The following is a 27,228-nucleotide window of genomic DNA, read 5'->3' as shown; positions in this document are numbered from 1 at the left end:
TTAGTTACTTTCGCTGGCCCAAAATTTAGCTAAATGACACGGAATTTTTCTTACAAATCCGGTCTGGTTAAGACAAGCATGCAAAAGAAACGACGGCATTTTGGAGGCTATGTACGTCCTTTTCCCATAAATACGTTTTTTTTTTTTTTGGCGAAGGGGTTTATGAAGGGCTTTTGACAGCAAGTCTTTCTTCTTCGTCTACAGACTTCAATTTCGTACGGTTTCTTGCTTATTAGGGTAAGCTTAAACCCTAAATTCTCAAATCTTGCTACTCAAACATCTTCCTCCCCCGGTCATGTTGAAGCTCCTCGTTTCGAACATTTACTGTTCACATCACCTGACTCCGGCTATTCGAGTCCGGTCTAACCCGGTTAACAGTCTATTGTTCAAGTCACTGACTCAGCTAACCGGATGTAACCGGAGTTCTTTGGGTCTTCGTGCTTTCTCCTCCGACTCGGATTCCTCTGCCGCGATTGCCTCAACTAAAACTCACCTCAACGATTGTCTAACGGTTTGTTCAAATTTTATTATAAAGTTCACTTTTTTATTTTATTCACCCCCGACCCATGGGGAGTTTTATGATCATGGGGAATGTAGGATTCCAAGAATCAATTGAACTGCCTTAAATGTGGCTGGTGCTCTTCATATGCTATGATTTTGCCATAGATCTAAGATCATAGAGAAATCAATTCAATTGACAACTTTTTTTCTTTATAATTCTAGCGATTGGGATGTTAAAGCTAGAACCTTTACAGCATTAGTAGGGAAATTCGAAATTTTGAAGAAGTTTAGTGTTTTAATGGACCATTCCTAGTTTAACAGCTAGGCAAAGATTGAACCTTTTAATACAAAATACCCATTCCCAAGCTTAATTGCAGGTTATATAACATTGGTACGATTGTTTTCATTAAACCTTTCTGTTGCTTCATTGCAGGTTATAGCATTGCCATTACTCCACAAGCCTCTTATTCCTGGCTTTTACATGCCAATCTATGTCAAGGTGTCTGTTACTTCACCCTAGTTTTGGATACCTATTTTAATTTGCATGTCCATTAGAATACTACTGCCTTTGATGTTTGCTGTCTGCTTGCGTTTTTCTGACCTTGTATGAGCATTTTATTGTCTAGGATCCTAAAGTACTTGCAGCTTTAGAAGAGAGCAGAAGACAAAAATCCCCATATGCGGGGGCTTTCCTTTTGAAGGATGACGATGCCGAGTCAACTGATTCATCTTCTAGCTCTGAAACAGAGAATATTTTAGAGAAGTTGAAAGGAAAAGAGTTGTTTAACCGGATTCATGAAGTTGGCACACTTGCTCAGGTAAACTCTTCCCGCACGTTAATTAACCGGATTTATGTCTCTGTTTGAAAGACATAACCATTTGCCAATTTTACAGATTTCATGTATCCAAGGTGAGCAAGTCATCCTTATTGGTCACAGACGACTTAAAATAACAGAGATGGTAAGTTAATAGAAATATTTCTTTGAAAAGGATAAAACTCCATGAAAAGTTAAGATTTTAAAGCTCAGAAGCTGTGTGTATAACTTCCACATGTGTCCTCCGCTTATCAAGTTATGGCTCACTCAGTGTAAAACCATGTACTTTGTTTTTCTCACAGGTGAGTGAAGATCCTCTTACCGTCAAAGTTGACCATGTAAAGGTGTGTTTCTGTTTTAACTAGTCTATCCTTTTATGAATACGAGCAGGGGAGCAAGACATGCGGTTTCTGTTTCCTTTTTAAATTCTGAAATCTAGATCCTTTGTCACGTGTTTCTTTGTTACTTTGCAGGATGAGCCGTATGACAAGGACAATGATCTCATCAAGGCAACATACTTTGAAGTTATGACAACACTGAGGGATGTCTTAAGGACAACTTCACTCTGGAGAGATCAAGTTCGGACATATACTCAGGTATGTTCTCTTAATATCTGGCACTGCTTGCGAGTACAACCTATGTCAGAGTATCGGTATCTTAGTAGATTTCTCTTTTTTTATAGCATATAGGTGACTTCAGTTATCCAAAGTTAGCCGATTTTGCAGCCGGGATCTCTGGCGCTAACAAATCTCAAATTCAGGGGATTCTTGAACAATTGGATGTAAGTAGTTTAGCCATTGTCACGTTTTGATGCTGTAATTACCTCAAAGAGAATGATATATATTTCCATTCTTAGCCAGCTTCTCATATTGTTTTCTTTGATCCAGATTCACACACGTCTGGGATGGACGCTGGTACTGGTGAAAAAAGAATTGGAAATTAACAAGATTCAAGTACTTCACGCCTTCTTCACTTTCCTGCATCTGTCCAGCTGACTCGTGCTACTAGATTTTTGAAAATGTTTTATTATATATACTGATCTCATCTCTTTAAATTCGTGTTTAGGAATCCATAGCAAAAGCTTTTGAAGAACAATTTAAAAGCGAGAGACATAAAATGTTACTAAAGGAGCAGCTCAAGGCTATACAAGCGGTTTTTAGCTCGCCTCCTCAACTTATGTCTGCTCTTTTTATGGGTGTGTATGATGTATAGTATTTTTGATTGATGACTGTTAAATGTACCAATGCAGAAGCTTGGCGTGGAGACAGACGCCAAAACCGCACTTTATGGTTAGTACTACACTAATACTAGTCTACTACTATAAGGATATTTTCGATTCAAACTTTGAGATCGCACCACTGTGAACTCATGACGCCTAGTTTTCTTTGTTTTGACTTCCGAGAGCTGTGCATCAATGAGTGTACAACTACTGAAGCTAAAGTCTGTTCTTTTCTGCAGAAAAGTTTAGGGGAAGGATTGACCCTATTAAAGATAAGATTCCAAAACATGTACTAAAAGCCATAGAAGAAGAGCTTACAAAACTGAAGATGTTAGAAACCAGTTCAAGCGAGTACGATGTGACCCATACTTACCTTGATTGGTTGACCGTGTTGCCTTGGGGAAAATCCAGGTTTGCCATTTGCTTCATGCTTATGTCTTGAGGAGAGTTATAACAACAACACTCGTAGTTGATTTTTTGTGCATACATTGATTGAGGAATCTCATTTATTATAATCAAATCTAATTTGGTTTGCAGTGATGAGAATTTTGATGTTTCACGAGCAGAAAAGATTCTTGACGAGGATCATTACGGATTATCTGATGTAAAAGAAAGAATACTAGAGTTTATTGCTGTGGGGAGACTTAGAGGCACTTCACAGGGTCATCATATCTTTGCCTTTCTATTTCATTCGTCTTTGGTAAAACCTTTTAGCTTCATTTATAAGTTCTGAAGGTGAAAATTTGTAAAATGTGGCAACAGGGAAGATCATTTGTCTATCTGGCCCACCTGGAGTAGGTAAAACTAGCATTGGGCGTTCAATTGCACGTGCTCTTGACCGCAAGTTCTTCAGGTTCTCTGTTGGAGGACTATCCGATGTTGCTGAGATTAAGGTATATATACTACATGAAAAATTAAACTGTACTTTTAACGCTGTTTATGAAGTTTTTATAAATAATCTTATACATTGTTTAGGGGCATCGTCGAACATATATTGGTGCCATGCCTGGAAAGATGGTGCAATGTCTAAAGACTGTGGGAACAGAAAATCCTCTTGTTCTGATCGATGAGATTGATAAGGTAGCTTGCTTTTTAGTATTCAATATATGTTAGCTTGGTTTCTCAGTTTCAGCTTAAAATTTTTGCAATAATTGTCTATGGTTCCTTTGGCAGCTTGGAGTAAAGTGCCACGACGGCGGTCCAGCCAGCGCAATGTTGGAGCTTTTGGATCCAGAGCAGAATGCAAATTTTCTAGACCACTATCTCGATGTTACTATTGACTTATCAAAGGTTTTTCATGAACATTTTTCTCTTCTCTTTACATTTCTCACTTGCAATTTCTTTCTTCGCATGTGATCCACCAAATTTGAAGGGAAACTGGAACTTGTTTTATTACATCTGTGTATTGGTTTCATAATAGGAAGTTTGTGTTTGAAACTTAGGTCTGATCAAGTTTATTGCAGGTTTTATTTGTATGTACAGCAAATGTGATAGATACGATTCCCAGTCCTCTGCTAGACAGAATGGAGGTGATTAGTCTCGCAGGGTATATTACTGATGAGAAGATGCAAATTGCTAGAGACTATTTGCTGAAAACTGCGCGCAGAGATTGTGGCATTAAGCCTGAACAGGTCTCACTCACAACCAGTGTTCCTCAGTCTCCTGTCATTTCTGATGTCATTTACTGTTTTGCTCAAGTTGTTTGTACTCTTTCCAGGTTGATGTGAGTGATGCAGCTCTTCTTTCCTTGATAGAAAATTACTGCAGAGAAGCAGGCGTTAGAAATCTCCAGAAGCACATGGAGAAGATTTTTCGTAAGGTAAGTTAACAAATTCACTGAACATATTCCAAACTTCTTACTTGGACCCTCAGGATCTAAAATGATTGATTTTCTTACAGATTGCTCTAAATGTTGTGCGCAAAGGGACATCTCTCGAAGTGCCTGCAAATTCTGATGTTGTTACTGACACTGAAGATAGTAAACCTTTGGCCAAGACTGATTTGGAATCCCCAGAGGAGACCTCTGCAGAAGGATCCACTGTGTTGACAGATGAGTTGGCAACTGGGGATTCAACAGAACCAAAGACTGAGCAGAGCGTAGTGGTAGCTGAAACGGTTGAAAAGTTTGTAATTGATGAATCAAACCTTGAAGACTATGTAGGCAAGCCAGTATTTCACGCAGAGAAGATCTATGAACAGACACCAGTTGGGGTTGTAATGGGGCTAGCTTGGACATCCATGGGTGGCTCAACATTGTACATAGAGACAACCTTTGTAGAAGAAGGAGAAGGCAAAGGCAGGCTTCACATAACGGGTCAGCTTGGGGCTGTGATGAAAGAAAGCGCAGAGATAGCTCACACAGTGGCCAGAAGAATAATGCACGAGAAAGAACCGGGGAACCAGTTCTTTGCGAAATCCAAGCTTCATTTACATGTTCCTGCAGGAGCCACACCAAAAGACGGTCCAAGCGCAGGGAGCACCATGATAACTTCGTTGCTGTCACTTGCCATGAAGAAGCCTGTAAGGAAGGATCTTGCAATGACAGGAGAAGTCACTCTGACCGGTAGAATTCTTGCAATTGGCGGCGTAAGTAGAAGAAACACACACAACAGTTAGCTTTTTTGTAACCAATTTCTAGTAAGCCTCAGTTTAGTGTGTAATACACAAAATCTCTCTGTGTCTGTCTTTCTCAGGTGAAGGAGAAGACTATAGCCGCAAGACGGAGTGAAGTGAAGGTGATAATACTCCCAGAGGCTAACCGGAGTGATTATGATGAGCTGGCAGAAAACGTGAAAGAAGGGCTCAATGTTCATTTCGTCGATAAATATGACCAAATTTTCGAGCTAGCCTTTGGCTATGACCATTAGAACAACTGACCAGATTTTCGAGCTCGCCTTTTGGCTCTATGACCATTATATATAACAACAAGTCTAATTTAGGCTGATTTTATATCTCTTCTTGGTTGATTGTCACCATTATAAATGTTATTTATGTAGTTTTTTTCTATTAAGAAACTCTATAAATTAGTAATATCGGGACCATGATATTTTATTAATTTCTAGTAATATTAATTTATTTATAAATTAATATTTCTTATTTTATACTGTAAATAATATTTATAATGATATACTTTATTTTTTAAAATTCTTAAAATTATGTATTGGGACAATTTTTTTTTTTGTTAAAGGTATTGGGACAATTATAGCAATATAAGATTTGACTTTCAAATGTTATAAATTTTATGGTTTTAGAATTAAATTTGTAATATTTAGACAACATTATTGACAATAAATTATAAATATTATAAATAAATTCACTTATACACATGGCATACATATATTTAAATTATATTATGAATAATAATATCATTTGTCACATTTTAATAGCTTTATGAAAATGATGTATATTTAGAAATTGAAAACTTCAAAAAAAAATTACCTATTTTTCTGATATGTTAGAAAATATTTTATTTCATTATAGTTTGAATACCACATATATTAATACTTATAAATTAATATTCTATACATGACATGCTTATTCATTAATTTTTTGTCGACTAAAATTTGTGCCCTCTAGTTATTAAACTTTTTAAGTAAGAAAAATCAATGCATATGACGCCATTGCAAATGTTTTTAAAGCATTGTAGTATAATTATCTAGAATTCCTAACTGACCAAAGAAATGCACGATCTGCCTCTTGTTATGATATAGCTTGTTAAATATTTTCTGGAGCAAGTTGGGTTAAGCAAAACATAACTTGTAAACGCATCAAACGCGTAAATATATTTTTACTTGTAAATGAAGTGTACAAAATATCCACCCGACCACAAATTTCTAACAAAAATAATGGTGAATTAAAACAATCAAAGGTTCTCAGAATATGAGTTCTTTTAAAACAATCTCCATGTATATATACTTATAGCCAAAAACGTCTTACAAGTCAAGCAAATTTCCTTTTCTTTTTAGCATTAGTGAGCATAGAAAAAGTAAATTTCAAACAAAATTCATATTCTTCTACTTAATTAAATTGGTAATTACTAAATAAATCTTAAATTTTAACAATTCCTTTAGCAATCCACGCGGCTGTATACAGATTTACATAATTTCAATATTTTGTTTCGAATTCATGTTTGACACAAGAAATGATAATGAGACAAATTAATTTCCTATGCCATCTAACTCCAAAATCTTCCATCATCCAAACTCTAAAATTCTTTACTTTCATCAAATTAGTTGTAATTCTTGATTTCGTATACCTTCAGCTACCCTACCCTACAAAAGCATAACTCTCCTCTTTTTGCTAAATATTTACATTTTTAAGTAACATGCATTTGGTGATTTTCCTTTTTAGTCGAAATGTAGTCTAAGGAAACTCTTTTCCTTGAAGTTAGTACATATGCGTATATTAATCAATGAAAGTAATCTAATTTATGCAGGAGCTTGGATTTGATTACAAAGATGATAAATCTTGTTGTGGTACGTACCAATACCATCGTAAGAGTATCTTTAATTTGAAGTAATCTTATATCATGATCATAAGATATCTAAAAACAATAGTTCTTTGCAGCAAAAGTTTAGGGAAAGGATTGAGCCTAATAAGCTAAAAATCCCAAAACGTGTATTGCAAGTTATAGATGAAGAGCTTACGAAACTGGAGGTGTTTAAGACCGGTCACGAATTTACTATTGCCCGTAACTACCTTGACTGGTTGACCGTTTTGCCCTGGGGAAATTACAGGTTTTTGCTCATGTGATATTTAGTTCATATATTATGCTCATGTGCTTGAGGAATTGCATCATCTGTAGTTAAGTAAATTTGATTTATTTTGTGTGCAGTGGTGAGAATTGTGATGTCACGAGTGCAGAAAAGATTCTTGATGAGGATCATTATGGCTTATCGAATGTAAAAGAAAGAATAATAGAACACGTTGCTGTTGAAAAACTTAGAGGCACTTCACAAGGTACGTAGTCGACCTCTAGGGTTTGTTGATTTTACATAAACAAATCATATCCTTATATATATTTTTGTATAATTATGTTAATCAGGGAAGATCATTTGTCTTGCGGGTCCTCCCGGTGTTGGTAAGACTAGCATTGCGCGTTCGATTGCGCGTGCTCTTCAGCGTAATTTCTTTCAATGCTCTGTTGGAGGGCTATCTACGGCTGCTAACATTAATGTAATTTATCTACACTATTGCGTTGATCATAAATAAACGATTAAGGAATTGAAGATTTTGATCTCTTATAATTAGGGGATTCCCCGAACAATATACAACGGCACACCGGGAAAGATGGTGCAATGTCTAAAAAGTGTGGGAACACAGAATCCTGTTGTTTTGATTGATGAGATTGATAAGGTGATACTATTTGGATTGGTTTGTAACATTCAAGAATCTTATGTTAGTAGTTGCAATAATTGTTTATAGTTCCTCGGTTGATTAGGTTGGAAGACGACACATCACTGGCGACACGGTCGACGCCTTGTTGGAGCTTCTTGATCCAGAGTTGAATGCAAATTTTATGGACCTCTATCTCGACGTTCCCATTGACCTATCAAAGGTTTTTTTGTTTTTTTTCTTAATGAGAATTTTATCATCTGATTAGCAATTGAGAACTTATAAAGGCTAATACAAGTTTTTTTGGTTACAGGTTTTCTTTGTATGCACAACAAATGTAATAGACAAGATTCCTACTCCTCTGTTAAACAGAATGGAAGTGATTACTATTGCAGGATATCTCTTTGCTGATAAAATGCATATAGCTAGAGACTATTTGGAGAAAACCGCAAGAAAAGATTGTGGCATTAAGCCTGAAGAGGTCTTAATCGTAAAACCATGCATATATATATCCTCTCATCTTCTGATGTTTGATATTCATATATACTATATGGATATTTGAATAGTTCTTGTTGATTTATGTTACCAGGTTGATGTAAGCGATTGTGCTCTTCGTTCCTTGATAGAAAATTACGGCAAAGAAGTAGGAGGAGTTAGAAATCTCCAGAAGCAAATTGAGAAGATTTACCGCAAGGTAACTTGCTTAAAAAGTTAATGGAACACTCAATAATCTAACATCAATAATCTAACATCAGTCATGACTTTTATGTACAGAGTGCTCTTAAACTAGTACGAGAAGATACATCCGATACAACACAAATTGAAACAGCTAGGAAGGTTTCGATTAAAGAATCGAACCTTGCAGATTGTATTGGCAAACCGACTAATTTCGAGACCAAAGTAGAAAAGGTCTATATGCAGCAGTGTCGTGCCAAGGTCAATAGAGGCCTAAGGCTAATAATAAAATATGTAACTTCTCACATTCTATTTTTGAAAATTTTTTTATCTTATTTTTAGTATAAAAAAGGAAATATAGTTCATTTTCAAAACAAATTCCTAAAAAACAAGATTTTAGTAGTTAATGCAAAGGAAAAACAAACAAATTTTCCATAAATGTGTATGATATGAGTCTTGTTTCCAAAAAAATCCTATAACATCACATAAAAATGAATGTTCAGCCTAATTTAGGAAAAATGTGGCCTATTATGTATGTATTTTTTGTTTTTGTCGCCTAATGCAAATGCCTTTTTTATATATACGACTAGAGGAATTGGGTACATTGAGACCAACGTTATCGAAGAAGAGAAAGGCAAAGGCCTCTCTGTCATAACGGGCCAGCTTGGGAATGCAATGAGAGAAAGTGTGCAGGTCGCTAGCACGGTTGCCAGAAGATTCTTGCTCGAGAAAGAACCCGAGAACCCGTTCTTTGCGAATTCCAAGCTTCATCTACATGTTACAGGTAGTAACAAATCAAATGAAGGGCCTAGCCGAGGCTGCACCTTGATCACTTCCTTGCTATCACTCGCCATGAAGAAACCTGTGAAGAAAGATCTTGCAATGACTGGAGCAGTCAATCTAACCGGTAGAATTCTTCCAATAGGCGTCGTAAGTCACACGCACACACTAGAATTTTCTACTCCATTTTAGCTGTTTGATAACCAATTTTTGTATTAAGTGCTTTGTAAGACACCAAATCTCTCTCATTCAGGTGAAAATGAAGACTTTAGCTGCAAAACGGAATCAGATTAAGACGATAATACTTCCAGCTCTTAACCGGAGAGATTTTGAGGTGCTCCCACAAGATTTGAAAGAAGGGCTTGATGTTCACTTCGTAAGTGAATATGACCAAATATTCGATATAGCATTTAACTATGATGACCATTAATTAGAAGAAATCTGACTTGCCCTCTAACTTGGGACTTGGAGTCTTTGCATTCATGTAATCATCGATTCTTTAGTTAATTCTTGAGGCTAGTTTTCTTCTAACTATTATTTGTTGATTATTTTACCACTATGATCTTTTTTTTTTCTTACTGCCGGATGGAATGTGAGTGATTCTGTGACATATTTTTCACTAAGTTGGGTAATTTTGATTTTGTGATTGGATTTCCTTAGGCATACTTTATAAAAGAATATTAAGTGGAAGTGGATAAACTGACCTTCATTGCTTCGCTTTACTGTGGCTCTTGTGAAACCTTGAAGGTATCACATAAAACGGAGAAGAAAAAGAAAACAACTTTTTTTTTTTTTTTTTTTAATTTGGAGCATGTAGAAAAAGGTCCAATCAAGAGTTACATCTTTGGGTTAAGATCTTTCAATTACTTTATATCGAAATCCATTAATAGCACAAAATCTGATAATGAGACAAAAGCCCCACGCCATCTTAAAATCAATCAATTCCAATATCTTCATCTTCTTTTGGTAGTTGCAATTTTTAATCCGTTTTGAACACACATAGATATCAAACACGACTACGTAGAAAATTTTTCAAAATAACAAAGAACGTTGTAAAATACATAATTAGATAAATACTGACATAACGTACGGTTTTGACGTTTTAAACTAGGTTTTACGAGTTCCCTAAATTTATTGAAAGACAACTTAAAAGTAGTTTTAGTCATTATTTTTTCTTATTGTTAATCACATTGCTTATTATTGTTAATGTATTTATACGTACGTCCCTCACATATTTTGGATTTTAAGCTTATATTGCATATATATATATATATATATATATGTAGATGATCATCAGGCATAATATTAAAACGAAAATAAGGAAATTTCAGATGAGAAAATGAGTCATCAAAGCATTTTGAGATGTACGTAGCAAGGATAGATATCATATATCTTGTGGTACGGTAGAGAATCTAGAGATGCATGAATCAAAACCACGGATCATAATAAAGAAAATAAAAAAGTACATGTAGTGAAAGAGTCACTATTATTTAATATTCCGTAAATGGAAAGCTATAAGAACAAGGCAATATTGACCGTACCCTACAAATATTTCAAGCACACATGCTCTCTATGCTTGCCTTATCAATATAAGACCATGTGCATCTGTGATGATTTGGGCCGTCCTCCGTTTTTTTTTGATTTAAAATAAATAAAAAAAGCCCAAATTTGAAGAATCGTATCTTCATTCGGGACGTTTTTTGGTTGTCCACTTCGACGCGTGTTACGTTCTCATTGGATGTTCTATTTTCTCTAGGGTTAGAACAAAAATTTGTCGAGACTTTGGTTGTATCGATTCTCTTCTAAATATTATTATTAAATGTGAGGGACCAAAAAAAAGTCCCAACCGATGTGCTTGCTCTAACAGAAAATTAATCACGTGTGAATTTGAGTGTTATAGATAAAAATAAGAGAGAGAGAGAGTGAGAGTGTGTGTATTATAAACTTGACCAACCCCATCAAAGTGTGTGAAATGCCTAACAAGCCAAAAGATGTGACAGGCTGACGTTGATGGTGGAGATCGATCTTCCCTTTTTTTGAGTACCAAACTACCAATCAAAAAGATATGAGTCCTGTACATAAATACCATCTAGTGATCATAAACTTCAAGTAGTAACTAAAAACATACTTATTTTGTAATTTTATACTCTTCATTCATAATTGGGCTGAACTAAACTTGATCAAAATGCATATGTAACTGTTTTTTTTTCTTTTTTTTTCTTCTAAAGTTTAAATAGTAGAACCATTATAAGATCAAAGTGTTTAGTTTGATTTTTACTAGCTTTCTTGACACAACGTATTGGTGTTTATCTGAACCTAGCTATTGAACTAATTACGTCGAATCACATTCAGATTTTCTGATGTCATCCACCTAAGCGAATATTTTTAAAGGTGATTGTAGAATGATTATACAATCACATTAATCAAATCTATAATGATTGCATGGTCTTTTGTAGTGTTAAAGTAAACAAAGAAAAAAGCTACACAAAGTTGGAAATCTAAGTAACGCACGCGTGGTGACGGCTTATAACGATATAATTTTCATGGGTTCTTTCGAAATTTTCTTTTTAAAGATAACAAACAAACAAAATTAAATTATATAATGTTTATTTCATTCATAAACTTATATGATTGAACTGGGCCATAAAAAGGGTTCCGGATAAACCGCATGGATTACCAAATCAAATTTGTTATTGTCCAATAAATAATTTAACTAAACCCTAAGATTTAACTAAAAAAATCAGGTACGTTGAAAAAAAAAATCAGGTACGTTGAAAAAAAAAATCAGGTACGGATAGGTACGGATACAAAACCCTAAGATTTAACTAAAAGTACGGATAGGTACGTCTATATATTCTCTTAGCGAGGCAAATCTGAATACGCAGAGTGATAAAAGGAAACCTAAAGTAACGAAAACAAAATAGAGATGGAGAGATCACGAGAAGAAGAATCTCAAGCAGGAGATGGCGGCAACAACAATCATCATAGCAGAATTGCTGATGACGTGACTCCTTTTCTAAGTTATCTGCATCGTACTCTCTGTTTCTACTTTGCTCTATCCTCTCTCTTTCCTCTGTTAATTAACGCTTGCTTTGTTCTCTAATATGTGCTCTCTTCTTCGTTCTGTTTCATCCTCTGTTTTTCTTTTTTTCTTTTTCTTTGTAACTCTTTCAGATAGTTTAAGCCTTAGGGTTTTAGGTTTTTGGGTTGTTAGATATATATTTGGTTATAGATCTAATTTAAGATTCGTTCACATAAAAGAAAACGTTTCTTTTCTTCGTCATCTTCTTCAACTTAGGATCTCTCTGATTGTTATCTCTCTTACTTTGTTGTATAAACCTAATTTTTCAGGGTCCACGTCTAAACTTGCCTCTGACGAAAACTCCGGAACTTATCAACTTGATTCAGAATTACCTCAACAGAAACAACCCATGTTCTCCTCAACAGTCAGAGAGCTCAAAGACATCGATGCTTCCTCCGAAGGTTCCTGGAGAGAGACTCAAAGCTATGAATTTCCCAATCTCCAAGATCATAATTGGCCAGTGGGAATACCGTGGAACAAACCCTGACGATATTGTGGCGAAACTCTATTTTGCAAAGAAGAAACTTATATGGGAGATTCTCGACGCTGGAGATCCAGAGACTAGCACGCCGAGGCTCAAGAGTAAGATCGAGATCCAATGGGATGATGTTGCTTCTTTTAAAGAGAGTATTAATTCACGTGATAAAACTGGAATCCTCAAAATCGAGGTACTAATCATACTTATATTATATATGTTGCTACAATTTATGAGTGTGAGTAATGATCTTTGAGATGTGCAGTTGAAGAAACGTCCAAAATTCTTCAAAGAGACTAATCCACAGGCAGGAAAACACACACAATGGAAACAAATGGATCAAGATTTCACTGTTGATCAGGCTGCTTCTCGGTTTAGGTTTCTTACTTCATCGAATCATCATTTTATTTTGCTTTTCGTAACGTTGAAAGTGATTCATAGTGTTACATTTATATATGACAGGATACATACACTTCATTTTGATGCCGGAGTTCTGCAAAAGAACTTGGAGAAGCTTTTGTCCGATAGCTTCTGGGCCAGACTCTATGATGTCAATTTCCCGGTACGAGAAGCTGTTTTATTCGACATTGACTATGGAAGCAACAATAACACCAACTCATCTAGCTACGTCCTAAGCCAGACACGTCGCTTTAATGCCAACAGTGACCTTCTACATCACCCTTCTCAAGGTAAAGTACCTTGTACCTTACGCAAATCATTTTATTGTCTGAGTCAGGATTAAAAGAAAGAACATAAAAACCTATAACTTTTATAGGAATTGGTCGCGTGGGAGTTGGAGAAGGAAACTCTAACATGGCACCTCGGTACTGGGCTAACAATGGAAGTCAAAACTCATATGGTCAAGCCAATAGTTGGGTTTACACTGGAAATGAGTTGTTTAAGACGCAAGCTATCCCACCACCTGTGTCTTCTCAGTTCAGCAACGGGCATTATAACAGGCAAAGTCATTACAACGGTTCACGGCAGAGTAATCCGATGACCCAATACGAGAGTGAAGCAGTGCAAAACACAAGGGGGGTACTTGGGAGTCAAGCATATGCACTACCTCCCACACAAACTAACTTGATGATGCCTCAACACATGAACGTAATCCCAACGTATCCTCCGGTTGGACCGTATCTAGGGAGCACATTGCGTCAAGAAGAGGAGAGACAGCGCAGGGAACACACTCATACACATCTTGATGGAAAATTTCAGCTCAAAGATTACCAGAAATTTTTATACATGAGCAACAACTGGCCAGTGCTTCCTGATATGGACAAAAAAGATGATTCCAACGATAACAATAGTTAGGGTTATGTTGATATTTGGATCAGTGATGGTTCTTTATAGAATCTTTTTCAAGTGTTAGCTTTCTTCTTGAGTCTTGTTGTAAATAAGTCTAAGGACTCTGTTTTTTTTTTTCTCTGGAGTGTTAGCTGGTTCTGTATACAAATGCTGTTACTTCACCTCTGAGATTCACATACGAACAATTTGTAGGGATCCAACTGAATATTGTGTCTTGTGTGATCCTCAATCAAGATACACTTGGCACTCTTTATCACGTAAAAAGAGAGCCAAGTAAGAGTTACGTCTTTGGATTACTTTTGTTTGGGTATATAAGATCTCTGAGTTACTTTATATCGAAATCCATTAATAGCACAAAATCTGATAATGAGACAAAAGCCCCACGCCATCTTAAAATCAATCAATTCCAATATCTTCATCTTCTTTTGGTATTTGCAATTTTTAATCTTTTTTGAATATAGATATCAAACACGACTACGTAGAAAAATTTCCTAAATAACAAAGAAGTTGTAAAATACATAATTACATAAATACAGCTGAAATAACTTACAGTTTTGGTACACTAGTAAATTTGTATCATATAGTTACATTTTTTTGTTACAAAAAAATTAATAACAAATAATATCTATAAACTGTTACAAATTAGTGACAAAATTTAAGTTAATAGTTATTGTAGCCATACATATATAGTCATATGGATTTTAAAGCTTATATTGCATATATATATATATATATATATATATATATATATATATATATATATATATATATATATATGATCATCATGGTCTAATATTAAAACGAAAATTAATAAGGAAATTTTATATGATTGAACTGGGCCATAAAATTTTATATGATTGAAAGTTTTGACGTCCATACATATATAGTCATATGGATTTTAAAGCTTATATTGCATATATATATATATATGATCATCATGGTCTAATATTAAAACGAAAATTAATAAGGAAATTTTATATGAGAAAATGAGTCATCAAAGCATTTTGAGCTGCAGCAAGGATAGATATCATATATCTCGTGGTACGGTAGAGAATCTAGAGAATCAAAACTATGGATCATAATAAAGAAAACAAAAAAAAAAATACATGAAGTGAAAGAGTCACTATTATTTAATATTCCGTATATGGAAAGCCATAAGAAAAAGGCAATATTGACCGTCCCTACAAATATTTCAAGCACACATGCTCTCTATGGCCTCATCAATATAAAAGAGAAAATCACGTGTGAATTTGAGAGTGTGTGTATTATAAACTTGTATCAACCCCCATCAAAGTGTGTAAAATGCCTAACAAGCCAAAATATGTGACAGGCTGACGTTGATGGTGGAGATCGCTCTTTCCCTTTTTTCTGAGTACCAATCAAAAAGATATGAGTACATAAATACCATCTAGTGGTCGGTCATAAGCTTCAAGTAGTAACTACGAACATATATACTTATTTTGTAATTTTATACTCTTCATTCCTATTTGGACTGAACTAAACTTGATCAAAATGCATATGTGTAACTGTTTTTTTTCTTTTTGTTTTTATTTCCCAAGTTTAAACAGTAGAACCATTATAATATCAAAGTGTTTTGTTTGATTCGTACTAGCTTTCTTGATACACACTAACACACATGACACAGCGTATTGGTGTTTATCTGAACTTAGCTAATGAACTAATTACGTCGAATCACATTCAGATTTTCTGATGTCATCCACCTAAGCGAATATTTTTAAAGGTGATTTTAGAATGATTATACAATCACATTAATCAAATCTATAATGATTGCATGGTCTTTTGTAGTGTAAAGTAAACAAAGCAAAAAAAGCTACACAAAGTTGGAAATCTAAATAACGCACGCGTGGTGACGGCTTATCTTATAACGATATACTTTTCTTGAGTTCTTTCGAAATTTTTCTTCTTGAAGAAAATTAGTAAATATGTAAGTTTTATAACAAACATACAAAATTAAATTATACTATATAGATTTTTCCTCCATAAAATTATATGATTGAACTGGGCCATAAAAAGGGCCGGTTCCGGTTAAACCGCATGGGCAAGTAGCCGAATATGGATTACCACATCTAATTTGTTATTGTCCAATAAACAATTTAATACCATAATTAAAACCTAAAGTTAAAAAAGTACGGATAGGTACGCATACAAAACCCTAAGATTTAACTTAAAAAATCAGATACGGATAGGTACGGATACAAAACCCTAAGATGTACGTCTATATATTCTCTTAGCGAGCCAAATCTGAATACGCAGTAGTGTGATAAAAGGAAACCTAAAGCAGCGAAAACAAAATACAGATGAAGACATCACGAGAAGAAGAATCTCAAGCAAGAGATGGCGGCAACAACAATCATCATAACAGAATTGCTGATGATCAGGTGACTCCTTTTCTAAGTTATCTGCATCGTACTCTCTGTTTCTACTTTGCTCTATCCTCTCTCTTTCCTCTGTTAATTAACGCTTGCTTTGTTCTCTAATATGTGCTCTCTTCTTCGTTCTGTTTCATCCTCTGTTTTTGTTTTTTTTTTTCTTTGTAACTCTTTCAGATGAGTTTAAGCCTTAGGGTTTTAGGTTTTTGGGTTGTTAGATATATACATATATATTTGGTTATAGATCTAATTTAAGATTCGTTCACATAAAAGAAAACGTTTCTTTTCTTCGTCATCTTCTTCAACTTAGGATCTCTCTGATTGTTATCTCTCTTACTTTGTTGTATAAACCTAATTTTTCAGGGTTCACGGCTAAACTTGCCTCTAACGAAAACTGCGGAACTCATCAACTTGACTGAGAATGACCTCAGCGGAAACAACCCATGTCCTCCTCAACAGTCAGAGAGCTCAAAGACATCAATTCTTCCTCCGAAGGTTCCTGCAGAGAGACTCAAAGCTATGAAATTCCCAATCTCCAAGATCATAATTGGCCAATGGGTCTACCGTGCAACAAACCCTGACGATATTGTGGCGAAACTCTATTTTGCAAAGAAGAAACTTATATGGGAGATTCTCGACGCTGGAGATCCAGAGACTAGCATGCCGAGGCTCAAGACAAAGATCGAGATCCAATGGGATGATGTTACTTCTTTTCAAGAGAGTATTAATCCACGTGATGAAACTGGAGTCCTCGAAATTGAGGTACTAATCAGACTTATCTTATATGCTTATATACTTATCTTATCTTATATGCTTTTACAATCTTTGAGATGTTTTTGTTTATGTGCAGTTGAAGAAACGTCCAAAATTCTTCATAGAGAATAATCCAATAGCAGGGAAACACACACAATGGAAACAAATGGATCAAGATTTCACCGAAGATCAGGCCGCTTCCCGTTTCAGGTTTCCTACTTTTATCTTCCATCGAATCATTTTCTTTTGCTTTTTGTAACGCTAAAAGTGATTCATAGTCTTACGTTTATATATATGACAGCATACATACACTTCATTTTGATGCCGGAGTTCTTCAAAAGAACTTGGAGAAGCTTTTGTCCGATAGCTACTGGGCCAAACTCTATGATGTCAATTTCCCGGTACGAGAAGCTGTTTTCTTCGACATTGACTATGGAAGCAACGATAACACCAACTCATCTAGCTACGTCCTAAGCCAGACACGTCGCTTTAATGTCAACAGTGACCTTATACATCACCCTTCTCAAGGTAAAGTACCTTGTACCTTACGCAAATGATCATTTTATTGTCTGAGTCAGGATTAAAAAGAAAGAAAATAAAAACATATAACTTTGTTAGGAATTGGTCGCGTGGGAGTGGGAGAAGGAAACTCTAACGTGGCACCTCTGTACTGGGTTAACAATGGAAGTCAAAACTCATATGGTCAAGCTAATAGTTGGGTTTACACTGGAAATGAGTTGTTTGGGACGCAAGCTATCCCACCACCGGTGTCTTCTGATCAGTTCATCAACGGGCATGATAACAGGCAGATTCATTACAACTGTTCACGGCAGAGTAATCCGATGACCCAATACGAGAGTGAAACAGTGCAAAACACAAGGGGGATACTTGGGAGTCAAGCATATGCACTACCTCACACAGAAAGTAACTTGATGATGCCTCAACACATGAACGTACGCTCAATGTATCCTCCGGTTGGAACGTATCTAGCAAGCACATTGGTTCAAGAAGAGGAGAGACAGCGCAGGGAACACACTCACACACATCTTGATGGTTCTGTATAAAATCTTTTTTTAAGTGTTGAACTTTTCTCTTGAGTCTTGTTATAAATAAGTCAAGAACTCTGTTTTTTTTTCTCTGGAGTGTTAGCTGGTTCTGTATATCATCGATTTTGATTTTGGTGCCAAGTCAGATCGACCTACCAGTCGTCCATAAATGCTGTTACTTCATCTCTGAGATTCACATACAAAACAATGTCTAGGGATCCAATTGGAGATTGTGTGATCCTCAATCAAGATACACTGCAGAGTATGCCTTAACGATTGAGTAGAGATCAAAGTCCAGCCAACATTATTAGATTTCTGAATATCAACAACAGTGAAGCATAATTAATTTGTGCAGATCCCACAATCATGACCCATCTTCTAAAAAGGTTTTGCAGTAATAAACTTGGCACTCACGTATGTAAATATTCCACTGCACAATCCCACTCGGTTAGCCACTGCCACTGAAGCCTCTCAGAGGTTCTTCATGACAGAGCTGAGTCGCACACCACTATTCGACGGATTTGCCGAGTGAAGGATAATGTTTTTTTTAGGACTCTTCACCTTATCATTATTTTTTTTTTAATAAAGTAAAAGCTGATGTGGATATAAGGAGGCTGACGTGTAAATTTACGTTCAATATATCGTATCTTTGAGTTCATTTTAAAACTTTCTTCAAAAACTTTTTAGAAAGAACTAATAATAACTTTTTGTTTTATTTCTCCCCTTTAATAGAAATAATTCACATAATATGATTATTTAATTATTTTACAATTTTATTCTAATTTTGAAATAGCTGGTTATTTTAAAAATATATGTATAACTATATATGATATTTTGTTTTAAAATATAATAAAATATTTAATTTTTCTATCATCTAAATTGTCTTCGTTCTTAATTTTTATTTTTGGATATTAGTATTATTCATATATTATGAACATCATGTTGTATAGTTTTAAGATATGTCACATATTTCCTATTTTGCTTCTATATTTGTAGATATTTTAAGATAAATAATTTACATGAAATTATTATGTAAACTACTTTTCAATTTCTATTCACTTATTAATATTATTCTAATCATGTATCATTTATTAACATACAATTAATTAACATATATTTTATATATGTTTATAATAATTTATTAAAACCAAGTTATTGTGAATTGTAAATATATACAAGTTAGGTTTTGGTCTCACTTATATTGGTACAATTGAATTATTTCCTATATGATTTTAATATATGACTTCATCAATATATCAGAAGAAAGTCTTTTAGTTTTTGATTAATTATCTCGGATAATATTTATCTTCATAATTGAATCTAAATAATATAATAAATAATAGGTTAGTTTTATTGAGTTTATTGGACAGTGGAAATACTATCGAGAGAACTAAGAAAACTATAAAACAATAATTGAATAACACTTTTAAAATTTGTGCACAAGTTTTGATAAATACTTATTTAAAATAATATTTATGTAATATAGACAATTAAATAATTAATTTATTCAATAAGTTACTAAACTATTTTAAAAGTATATAACTATATTTTATTATACTAATTTCAAGCCCATGAATACGTGGAAACATTCCTTATGTTCAATATATAAAGTAGTTTAGGCGGTATAAAACTACTAAAACTTGTCTTCGTTCTTTCTACTTGATCTTTCAAGATTTGCCATCTTCATCTTCATCTTTGTCTCATATTCTGTTTCTAATCGATTAGATTAATTTCTAAGTTCATTTTCTTGTTTTTGTTTGTTCAAATAATATCTCTTTATATAATCTTGTTTGTTGTTCTTGTTTCTTCTTTCAAATCTGGGGTTCTAGGTTTACGTTTGGATACGCTTCCCAACGCGCCCCAATGATCTGTTAGCCAAGTCTTATTTCCAGCACGATCTGTTAGTCAAGTCTTATTTCCAGCACTTACATGGGAGATAAAGTTTCTTAAGCACAAAATTGTTTATAAATAAATAACTTTCTTTATTGATGTTATGTTTAGGAATATTGATCAAAAACTTAACATAACAGATTATATTGCCACTACGATTAAGCATGAAACACAATTTCTTCCCTCAAAGCCACAGGATGAATGGGCCATCACACATTGTTCAGTTTTTTCATAGCACCAATTAATTTAGTGATACAAATTCCTCTTCTTGCACAATGAAACAATATCGTTATGTGAAGTTAGATTACAAAGTTGTGTGGATCAAAAACGCTAGAACACAACAGATACCAGTGATAAAAAAAAAACCATCATGATTTTTTCGAAGATCCAAAGCCCCCAAATCCCATCATCTCTGCAACCTCAGGATCCATCTCAGGCTCCTCTTCTATCACCTTCCCTTTCTGAGACAAGAAAATTTGAAAGGAAAAAAAACATAAGTCAGATTTCCAAAAGCCAATCACAATGAACAACAATCAAAGTGAAAAAAGAGCTCAAGAAGAGATATATCTATATATAAAAGACTTGCCTTCTTCTCTTTCTTTTTCTCCCGACGCTGCCTTTTTTGTTCTTCCTCTACCTCTTCTTGTTTCCGGATGCGTTCGTCCAGATCTATTCCCACATCAGGATCAGATTCAGTTATCCGAGATCTACTATGCATTAGATGAAAACAAAGTGGCAACCTCAATGTTCTTTTTCAACCTACTTAGATTTGTTTTAGCTTTTCTTTCCAGAGGATAGTTTCTAACATCAACCTACATAACTCAGAGATGGGTCCTCTTAAAAGTCTTACCTTGTTCCGTGAAAGTTCCTGGCGTTTTCCGCTTCTTTAAAACCTCAAACCGCTCCTGGACCTAATACATTTTAACCAGAAGCACTTTTGTCTCAGATTCATTCACAAGTAAAACCCCAGCAAAATTAAGCATATAACTGGAAGAAAATATTTACTTGTTCAAGTGACGATCTCTCCACCCGCATAGACATTCCCAATGCCCGTTGATCTGTGTAAATCAGAAACAACACCATCCAATTTAGTTTACAAATTGAATAATCCATCCAACAATTCAGTGGCTTCAAAATTGAATACGACTTCATTAGTTTGACTTGTTAGAAATATGGTGAGTAAAAGAGTTCACCACGTACGTTTTTTCCCATTTATATGATCCAAGTAGTTTGCTGAATCTTTAACAACACAGTCACAGACGCGACAGAAATAACCGGCCTGTGGGAAGAACAAAAAGGTCATGAACAGATTCTCGCGTGATCACAAGTTTTTGCTCTAAAATCATACTTGCAGTACAGGTAAGAAAAGAGCCATTACCTGCTGACTTAGAGGCGCTACCGGTGTAACAACCTGGTAATACAAGCAAGAACGTTAGGTTCTTGAAGAAACCTTAACTGGAAGAGACTTCCATATCAAAAGAATGAAAGAACAAGATTGATATATAAATATAATCGTGCAATAAACCAGTTCAAACATAAATGCCGTGTACTATTAATATTATAGTAAAGTATTCACAAAACTTCATCTGTTTTCAAAGGAACAGAAGAACTGAGATTCCCAATGTTTACAAAAACCTAATGAAGTACCAGATACTATCATATTATCAACTACTCTCAAGCTTTCAGATCAAAAACAAAAAGGGCAATGCTTAAAAAATGGACTTCTCATGTAAAAGGTACCCAGATAGAAACATCATCAGTGACTAAGACTCATTATCCAAGAACAAGTAGACCAAGGTTACTCATACAAATTCTCTGTCTTACTGATAAAGAAAAGAAAAGCTACCAAATTTCTATTCAATTCAAAACAAAAACAAAAAGGTAAGAAGACTTAAAAAGTTACCTGCGTTTTTCCCAGACGAGATTCTAGATCTACATGATAATCTCTATGCTTCAAAGGGGCTCTTTGCACAGGAGGACCTTTGGCTGAAACAATAAACAAAACAACCCTAATTTAGTGTCATCAAGATTTCACAAGTTCAAGTATTTATAAGCTGGAAAATCAGAGAAGTAACCCTACATCGAGATTTAGACCGATCTGACTCCTGCATCCAGGAAAAAAAAAATCAAAATTGAAAAATCAACAAATCAGAGATTGAAAAAAATTGAAACTGAGGGAAACAATGAAAGGAACCTTCTTTTCGCGTTCACGAGCACGCTCCTTAAACTCTTCCGCATCGAACTTCTTTCTAAACGTATTATCAACTCCAGCAGTCTACATAAATCGAACCAAAAAACACACAAAGCAATCTCACAGTCAACATCGTTACCCTAAATAGACAACCATAGAAGCTAGCGTTATGCTTACCGTGTTGCTAGAAGCCATTGGAGAACAAATAAAAAAACCTGAAAGGGCTTTGCAAAGAGAGAGAGAGAGGAGGGATACACTGATGATATGGATTCTTCGAATTTTCTCTTCTCTCTTCGATGAACAAACAAAAACAATACTCTCCGTTTAAATACGGTGATACATTATAAATATTTTAACGCTGAAAATTTATCACTTAGGGTGTTTGGTCTAGTGGTATGATTCTCGCTTCGGGTGCGAGAGGTCCCGAGTTCGATTCTTGGAATACCCCGGTTTATTTTTTTATTTTACGTAAAACACAAACGCCCATCCCGTTTTAACACATTGTACCTGCACAGCGATCAGCTCCATCACTAGAAAGAAGTAATGAAAATGTCTATTAGACTTTCACTATTTGGGATTACAGAGGTAAAAAAATGATTATCAAAAACATAATTACAACACTGTGGGAGAAGGTAGTTCAGCCTAATCTTGTTTTTAACAGATATAATAATCCTATAAAAACAATTTCACTGTGAAGTTTGAGAAACTAGGAAAAATAAGACCAAGTGGTTTTGTTTGTCAGTAACAGAAGAGAAGTTCACTAACTAAGTCATCAACTAAATCGGACACAATCTCTTCTTCAAACTCAGCTCCTTCTTCGTAAGTCTCTCTCTTGTAATCTAGCCATTTCCCTTCACAATTACTCATGTCATTGTCAACTAGCTCATCCATTATCATCTCTCTCTTCTTCTTCAATCCCTCAACCTCTTTCTTCACTTCTTCTGCCAATAATATCCCTCCCCTTTCAAGGAATATGTCTTCTTTCCACAACAATCCTCTGCAGCTTCCCATGTACATCTGCTCGCATTTGAGTGTTAAGCACTGATTCATAAAGTCAAACAGTGTTTTTCTCTCAATCTTGCCTCGCACATCTCTCTTACTTTCGATTTCCTCAAAAAGGCTCAGAGGTAATATATCAGTAGCCATCCCCAATGACACCTCTTTAATCATCAGTTGGCCAGAGGCTATGATCTCGGTAATGTACTTGAGCTCCCAGTCTTGACCTTCTTCTGCTTCTGATAAAGCAACGGATTCTGCTGAGGGTTCGGTTTCTTCGATTCCATTGTGATTTTCAATGCTTGAATTTGAGAAACTCTTGCTGCTAGAGATTCGGAGAGTTTTGGCTGTGCTGAAGCTATCACCAACTTCCTGATCTTCTTCCGCCTGTGTCATTAGGAAATATCAAATTTTTTTAAGGTTAGTGTGTCAGAAAACTTTACTGAAATACATATATAGCAACTTATAGAGACAGTGGTGGTAAGCAACTAAAAGTAGACCTATCCTTGTGCAGAATTAAGAATTAGCCATATGACTAACCTGGAATATTTTATCATTGTAGACTGAACTACAATCAGAATCAGATTCGCTCTCTGATAAACCATTATCCAGATCATCTGACGGCAATGATATCGTCCCATTCACCCAATCCTTTGTAATGGAACCAGACGACTCTTCTTCTTGGGTAAGACTACTACAAGATGACTCAATCTTAGAGGTTAGCTCTCTGAGCTTTTTCTCCAACAGAAAATTTAGAGAATCACCATCGATCTTATTGAAACTGAGTGCTGATTCTGCATCTTGATCAGACTTTTTAGCGGAGGATCGTGAATTGGATGATAAACCTTTGATAGGAGATGAGAAAGTAAATGAAATCACATCCATGTCCTTTCGATCGTCGTCCCCTGTCTTCTTCAACTTGCCATCGACGGTGATGTTACATTTTATCAACTTTTCACCCTTTTTGATCCGTTTATCACTGTTGTTTCCATGTTCTTGCACCCCATTTGGCAGTTTTTTGTTTCGAGGAAGATTCTTTTTGCTGGACAAAGATGAAGCAGTGTTCTTTTCCGCTGATGTTTCAGTAAAACGAAGCTTCTTAGTTGTAGTTCCGCTTTCCACCAAAACCTTGTTTGCAACTTTGTTCATCACTTTGGTGCCTCTCTGTTTTGAAACAGACGTCTCAGCAAATTGGTTTTGTTTCAGGCTATTCGGCTTAACCACAGTTTTCCCAGTGCTAGCAGACGATTCTTTGAAACCATTTCTTACTATGCGGTTCTTAGTGTCCATCTTCTTCTTTTGGTCTCTGTTGCCACTTGAGGGCGTTGAACTGTCTCGCTTGTGAATAGCATTGGTCTTTGCGTGTGCAGGTGCAGATACAGAAGGAGGCTTCACTTTACCCTTCAAACCACCAAACCTGCTTTCTCCCAATAACTTATTTGTCTCTTGTCCCTTGAGTGATGATGTAGTTCTCTTTTCGTCGTGGTTTCCTCTGAAGTTCTTATTATTGCGGGCACCATTAGAGATTTGAGCGCTTGGTCCTTTCTGTGAAGCTTCTAGATTCTCTCTCAAATCTCTGATCCTCATTGGGAGTGATGACGAAGAATCAGATGATGAAAATCGCGTCTTAGCAACTTTACGAGGACTTGGATCAATCATTCTTGAAGCTGCTTCCATTACATAAGCAGGGTTCCTGGACTGAACAAAACCAGGACTCCGGATAGGAGACAAGAGCCTATTGTGAGTGACAGGGATTGGCTTAGCCGACCTTGGAGGCAACGTTTCGGTTTGAAAGCGGTCAATAGGCCGGTTACACTCTGTATTCATTCTTGAATCCAAATGGTCCCAAGAAATACCATCATAGTCACTGCGGAGATTTACATAACCCAAATTCTCGTATGCATCCCATGTGCTTGCCTTGCGTGAGGATCTGAGAGAATATGGATCAGAAGCGAAATTAGACTGGGACTCCAAGGCATTGTGTACAGGTAGAGACTCTAAACCCATGAGCCTCGCGACCACACTTGGAGCTCGAGACCCTAGTCCATCATCACTAGTGGCAGAGGATGTAGAGCAACTCAAGTCACTTCTCGGATTGTAAGTTGAATTCTTTCCAATATCATCCTTCTCAATCTGTTAAACAAATATCATATCAAAGACCATTGGCTCCAGCCATTCACTTAAATCAAAAGAACATGGATAGAAATGGTATTGAGAAGCCTTACCGGAGAGGGCCAGGAGTTTGAGGGGTTTCGAGCATTTTGTTTCTCTTGCTTTGATGCTTCTGATACCAAAACACACAAAAAAGGCAAGACTTTGAGTCTATTGAAGTTGTTTGAATCAAGAAGGCCATCTAATATACAGGACTATGCATCACATCAAAGATCCAACCAACATCTTCCACAAAGAAATGTATTGATTCAGAACATAAAATTTCTACATATCAAAGAAAGTGAATCAAAAGGCATAACTTGAAATCAAACAAGGGCTTCAGGACAAGAACGATTTTAAGACTTAAAAATCGAGATGGTAAGAAGTTTGTTTAGCAGACATTACCGAAGACGAGTTCAAAGTTGCTGCTAGAGGAGAAGAGCTTCTTCCGGGATTTACCAGACCAATCAAACAGATTTAGAAAACCTCCTCTAGATCGTTTCTTCTCAACAGCCTCCATTTCTATCATCTACAACATATCAACAGCAATTGAATTACTTATACGGAAGGCATTATCTTATATATATACACGACTCTGGATTTTGATTATAGGACACTATTTCAGATGTAATTTTTGTTTGGCATTTGGATCAAAAGAACAAAAAAGGACCAAACTTTGGAACAGTAACATTAACAGTCTACAACAGGAAGAATACAGACAAATCAAATGATTCAGCCAAAAAATACAAAAACAAAAAACTCAGAAATGATTAGAATGGTACCAAATTCAAAATTGTGTAAGCGTTAACAAACAAAATGTAGGCAGCACCGAGACGACAATGAAGGAAACAAAAATCTGTGATACTGAGAAGATTCGAAACCCTAAAAACAAAAAACAAAAAAAGTCTTTCACTTTTGTCTCTTTTGCTCACAATGAGTATTGCTGTGTTTGTCAAAACCAACAAGAACAACGACGAGAGTAAATAAATCAGAGGAAAGAACGAAAAAGTTGAGATTTTTAAGAAGTGGGTCAGAAGAATTTGGAATTTGGAATTCGGGGAAAATGGTGGACTCGTTTAAGCAATTGGAATATGGGGATTTTGGGGGATTTGGGTTAAGAGTATGGAGACCTAAAGCACTAGAGAAGAAGAAGAAGAAGAAGAAGAAGAAGAAGAAGAAGCGGAGCGGAGGGAGCTTGTGAATAATAAAGAGATGCAGAGTGTGAATTGATGTGACAGAGAGAGAGACTTTGAATTTTTCAATATATCTCTCTCCACCTCTCCAAAATTTAATGTCTCTCATTGTTTTCTGTAAAATAATTCTACTAAAAAAAAAAGACATTTTTGCCCCATAATGTGACACACAAAACAAAAAAAATGATTATATATTTGGATAAATAGCTTTTTGATATTTGGTGTGACACACAAAAGAAAATAAAGAAATTGATACAATTTGCCAATTTGGAAACCCATGAATTAAAAGAAGTCGTTTTTTTCTTTTTCTTATATATTTTTTGTTGACCAAATATTTTTTTATTATGCGATTCGCCCCATATTTTCTACATTAATTTCCATCAATCAAAATAATTTACCTTTTGTCCTACCAAAAAAAAATTTACCTTT

General features: G+C 35.4%; 6 protein-coding genes and 1 non-coding gene across 7 annotated transcripts; 5 read left to right on the top strand and 2 right to left on the bottom strand.

Annotated features, from left to right (window-relative positions):
• The first annotated feature begins 83 nt into the window (after positions 1-83).
• LOC104764252 (lon protease homolog 4, chloroplastic/mitochondrial-like) lies at positions 84-5,588 on the top strand. Its single transcript, XM_087501560.1, has 19 exons — positions 84-511; positions 935-1,000; positions 1,128-1,319; positions 1,396-1,461; positions 1,619-1,660; positions 1,790-1,912; positions 1,999-2,097; positions 2,204-2,269; positions 2,382-2,468; positions 2,566-2,605; positions 2,775-2,946; positions 3,073-3,197; positions 3,298-3,428; positions 3,511-3,615; positions 3,709-3,825; positions 3,999-4,166; positions 4,253-4,354; positions 4,435-5,121; positions 5,229-5,588. Exons 1-19 carry the CDS (start codon positions 296-298, stop codon positions 5,400-5,402), a joined length of 2,778 nt encoding a protein of 925 aa, XP_087357686.1. The 5' UTR covers positions 84-295; the 3' UTR covers positions 5,403-5,588.
• A 1,404-nt stretch (positions 5,589-6,992) lies between these two features.
• LOC104767348 (lon protease homolog 1, mitochondrial-like) lies at positions 6,993-9,754 on the top strand. The gene is made up of 11 exons (XM_010491385.2): positions 6,993-7,010; positions 7,075-7,271; positions 7,370-7,494; positions 7,580-7,710; positions 7,786-7,890; positions 7,976-8,092; positions 8,183-8,350; positions 8,459-8,563; positions 8,644-8,822; positions 9,135-9,474; positions 9,578-9,754. Exons 1-11 carry the CDS (start codon positions 6,993-6,995, stop codon positions 9,752-9,754), a joined length of 1,662 nt encoding a protein of 553 aa, XP_010489687.1.
• A 2,451-nt stretch (positions 9,755-12,205) lies between these two features.
• On the top strand, positions 12,206-14,337 carry LOC104764251 (uncharacterized). Its single transcript, XM_010487751.2, has 5 exons — positions 12,206-12,328; positions 12,676-13,074; positions 13,147-13,259; positions 13,344-13,570; positions 13,657-14,337. Exons 1-5 carry the CDS (start codon positions 12,251-12,253, stop codon positions 14,193-14,195), a joined length of 1,356 nt encoding a protein of 451 aa, XP_010486053.2. The 5' UTR covers positions 12,206-12,250; the 3' UTR covers positions 14,196-14,337.
• Positions 14,338-16,405: 2,068 nt separating this feature from the next.
• On the top strand, positions 16,406-18,466 carry LOC104767347 (uncharacterized). The gene is made up of 5 exons (XM_087500419.1): positions 16,406-16,588; positions 16,943-17,341; positions 17,430-17,542; positions 17,634-17,860; positions 17,951-18,466. Exons 1-5 carry the CDS (start codon positions 16,508-16,510, stop codon positions 18,394-18,396), a joined length of 1,266 nt encoding a protein of 421 aa, XP_087356545.1. The 5' UTR covers positions 16,406-16,507; the 3' UTR covers positions 18,397-18,466.
• Positions 18,467-20,426: 1,960 nt separating this feature from the next.
• On the bottom strand, positions 20,427-22,751 carry LOC104764250 (uncharacterized). The gene is made up of 10 exons (XM_087501559.1): positions 22,637-22,751; positions 22,463-22,543; positions 22,349-22,373; positions 22,172-22,254; positions 21,647-21,679; positions 21,469-21,547; positions 21,274-21,326; positions 21,119-21,179; positions 20,855-20,937; positions 20,427-20,729 (listed from the first exon to the last, which is right to left on the bottom strand). Exons 1-10 carry the CDS (start codon positions 22,652-22,654, stop codon positions 20,637-20,639), a joined length of 609 nt encoding a protein of 202 aa, XP_087357685.1. The 5' UTR covers positions 22,655-22,751; the 3' UTR covers positions 20,427-20,636.
• Positions 22,752-22,835: 84 nt separating this feature from the next.
• On the top strand, positions 22,836-22,907 carry TRNAP-CGG (transfer RNA proline (anticodon CGG)). Its single transcript has one exon. It is a non-coding gene; the product is annotated as a tRNA-Pro (tRNA).
• A 93-nt stretch (positions 22,908-23,000) lies between these two features.
• LOC104764249 (uncharacterized) lies at positions 23,001-26,970 on the bottom strand. Its single transcript, XM_010487748.3, has 5 exons — positions 26,389-26,970; positions 26,012-26,135; positions 25,681-25,739; positions 23,996-25,588; positions 23,001-23,842 (listed from the first exon to the last, which is right to left on the bottom strand). The coding sequence occupies exons 2-5, from the start codon at positions 26,133-26,135 to the stop codon at positions 23,198-23,200; spliced, it is 2,421 nt and encodes an 806-aa protein (XP_010486050.2). The 5' UTR covers positions 26,389-26,970; the 3' UTR covers positions 23,001-23,197.
• Positions 26,971-27,228: the final 258 nt, after the last annotated feature.

The sequence above is a fragment of the Camelina sativa genome, chromosome 19 (genome assembly GCF_030686135.1).
Source record: "Camelina sativa cultivar CO46 ecotype springtype chromosome 19, ASM3068613v1".
NCBI lineage: Eukaryota > Viridiplantae > Streptophyta > Magnoliopsida > Brassicales > Brassicaceae > Camelina > Camelina sativa.
The sequence above is the reverse complement of the archived record's forward strand: the minus strand, read 5'-3'. Positions and strand labels throughout refer to the sequence as shown.

What these genes read in the sequence shown, in the direction of transcription:
- LOC104767347 (XM_087500419.1), top strand. Translation starts at nt 16,508, where the DNA reads ATGAAGACATCACGAGAAGAAGAATCTCAAGCAAGAGATGGCGGCAAC. An exon ending in CAGGCCGCTTCCCGTTTCAG is followed by an intron (nt 17,543 to 17,633) that starts GTTTCCTACTTT and finishes TATATATGACAG; the next exon opens with CATACATACACTTCATTTTG. An exon ending in TATACATCACCCTTCTCAAG is followed by an intron (nt 17,861 to 17,950) that starts GTAAAGTACCTT and finishes TAACTTTGTTAG; the next exon opens with GAATTGGTCGCGTGGGAGTG.
- LOC104764251 (XM_010487751.2), top strand. Translation starts at nt 12,251, where the DNA reads ATGGAGAGATCACGAGAAGAAGAATCTCAAGCAGGAGATGGCGGCAAC. An exon ending in ATAGCAGAATTGCTGATGAC is followed by an intron (nt 12,329 to 12,675) that starts GTGACTCCTTTT and finishes CTAATTTTTCAG; the next exon opens with GGTCCACGTCTAAACTTGCC. An exon ending in CAGGCTGCTTCTCGGTTTAG is followed by an intron (nt 13,260 to 13,343) that starts GTTTCTTACTTC and finishes TATATATGACAG; the next exon opens with GATACATACACTTCATTTTG.
- LOC104764249 (XM_010487748.3), bottom strand. Translation starts at nt 26,135, where the DNA reads ATGATAGAAATGGAGGCTGTTGAGAAGAAACGATCTAGAGGAGGTTTT. An exon ending in CAACTTTGAACTCGTCTTCG is followed by an intron (nt 25,740 to 26,011) that starts GTAATGTCTGCT and finishes TTTTGGTATCAG; the next exon opens with AAGCATCAAAGCAAGAGAAA. An exon ending in CAAACTCCTGGCCCTCTCCG is followed by an intron (nt 25,589 to 25,680) that starts GTAAGGCTTCTC and finishes TTTGTTTAACAG; the next exon opens with ATTGAGAAGGATGATATTGG.
- LOC104764252 (XM_087501560.1), top strand. Translation starts at nt 296, where the DNA reads ATGTTGAAGCTCCTCGTTTCGAACATTTACTGTTCACATCACCTGACT. An exon ending in ACATGCCAATCTATGTCAAG is followed by an intron (nt 1,001 to 1,127) that starts GTGTCTGTTACT and finishes TTTATTGTCTAG; the next exon opens with GATCCTAAAGTACTTGCAGC. An exon ending in AAGTTCGGACATATACTCAG is followed by an intron (nt 1,913 to 1,998) that starts GTATGTTCTCTT and finishes CTTTTTTTATAG; the next exon opens with CATATAGGTGACTTCAGTTA.
- LOC104764250 (XM_087501559.1), bottom strand. An exon ending in CTCGTGAACGCGAAAAGAAG is followed by an intron (nt 22,374 to 22,462) that starts GTTCCTTTCATT and finishes TCCTGGATGCAG; the next exon opens with GAGTCAGATCGGTCTAAATC. An exon ending in TCATATAAATGGGAAAAAAC is followed by an intron (nt 21,327 to 21,468) that starts GTACGTGGTGAA and finishes TGATTTACACAG; the next exon opens with ATCAACGGGCATTGGGAATG.
- LOC104767348 (XM_010491385.2), top strand. An exon ending in CTACGGCTGCTAACATTAAT is followed by an intron (nt 7,711 to 7,785) that starts GTAATTTATCTA and finishes TCTTATAATTAG; the next exon opens with GGGATTCCCCGAACAATATA. An exon ending in GAATTCTTCCAATAGGCGTC is followed by an intron (nt 9,475 to 9,577) that starts GTAAGTCACACG and finishes TCTCTCATTCAG; the next exon opens with GTGAAAATGAAGACTTTAGC.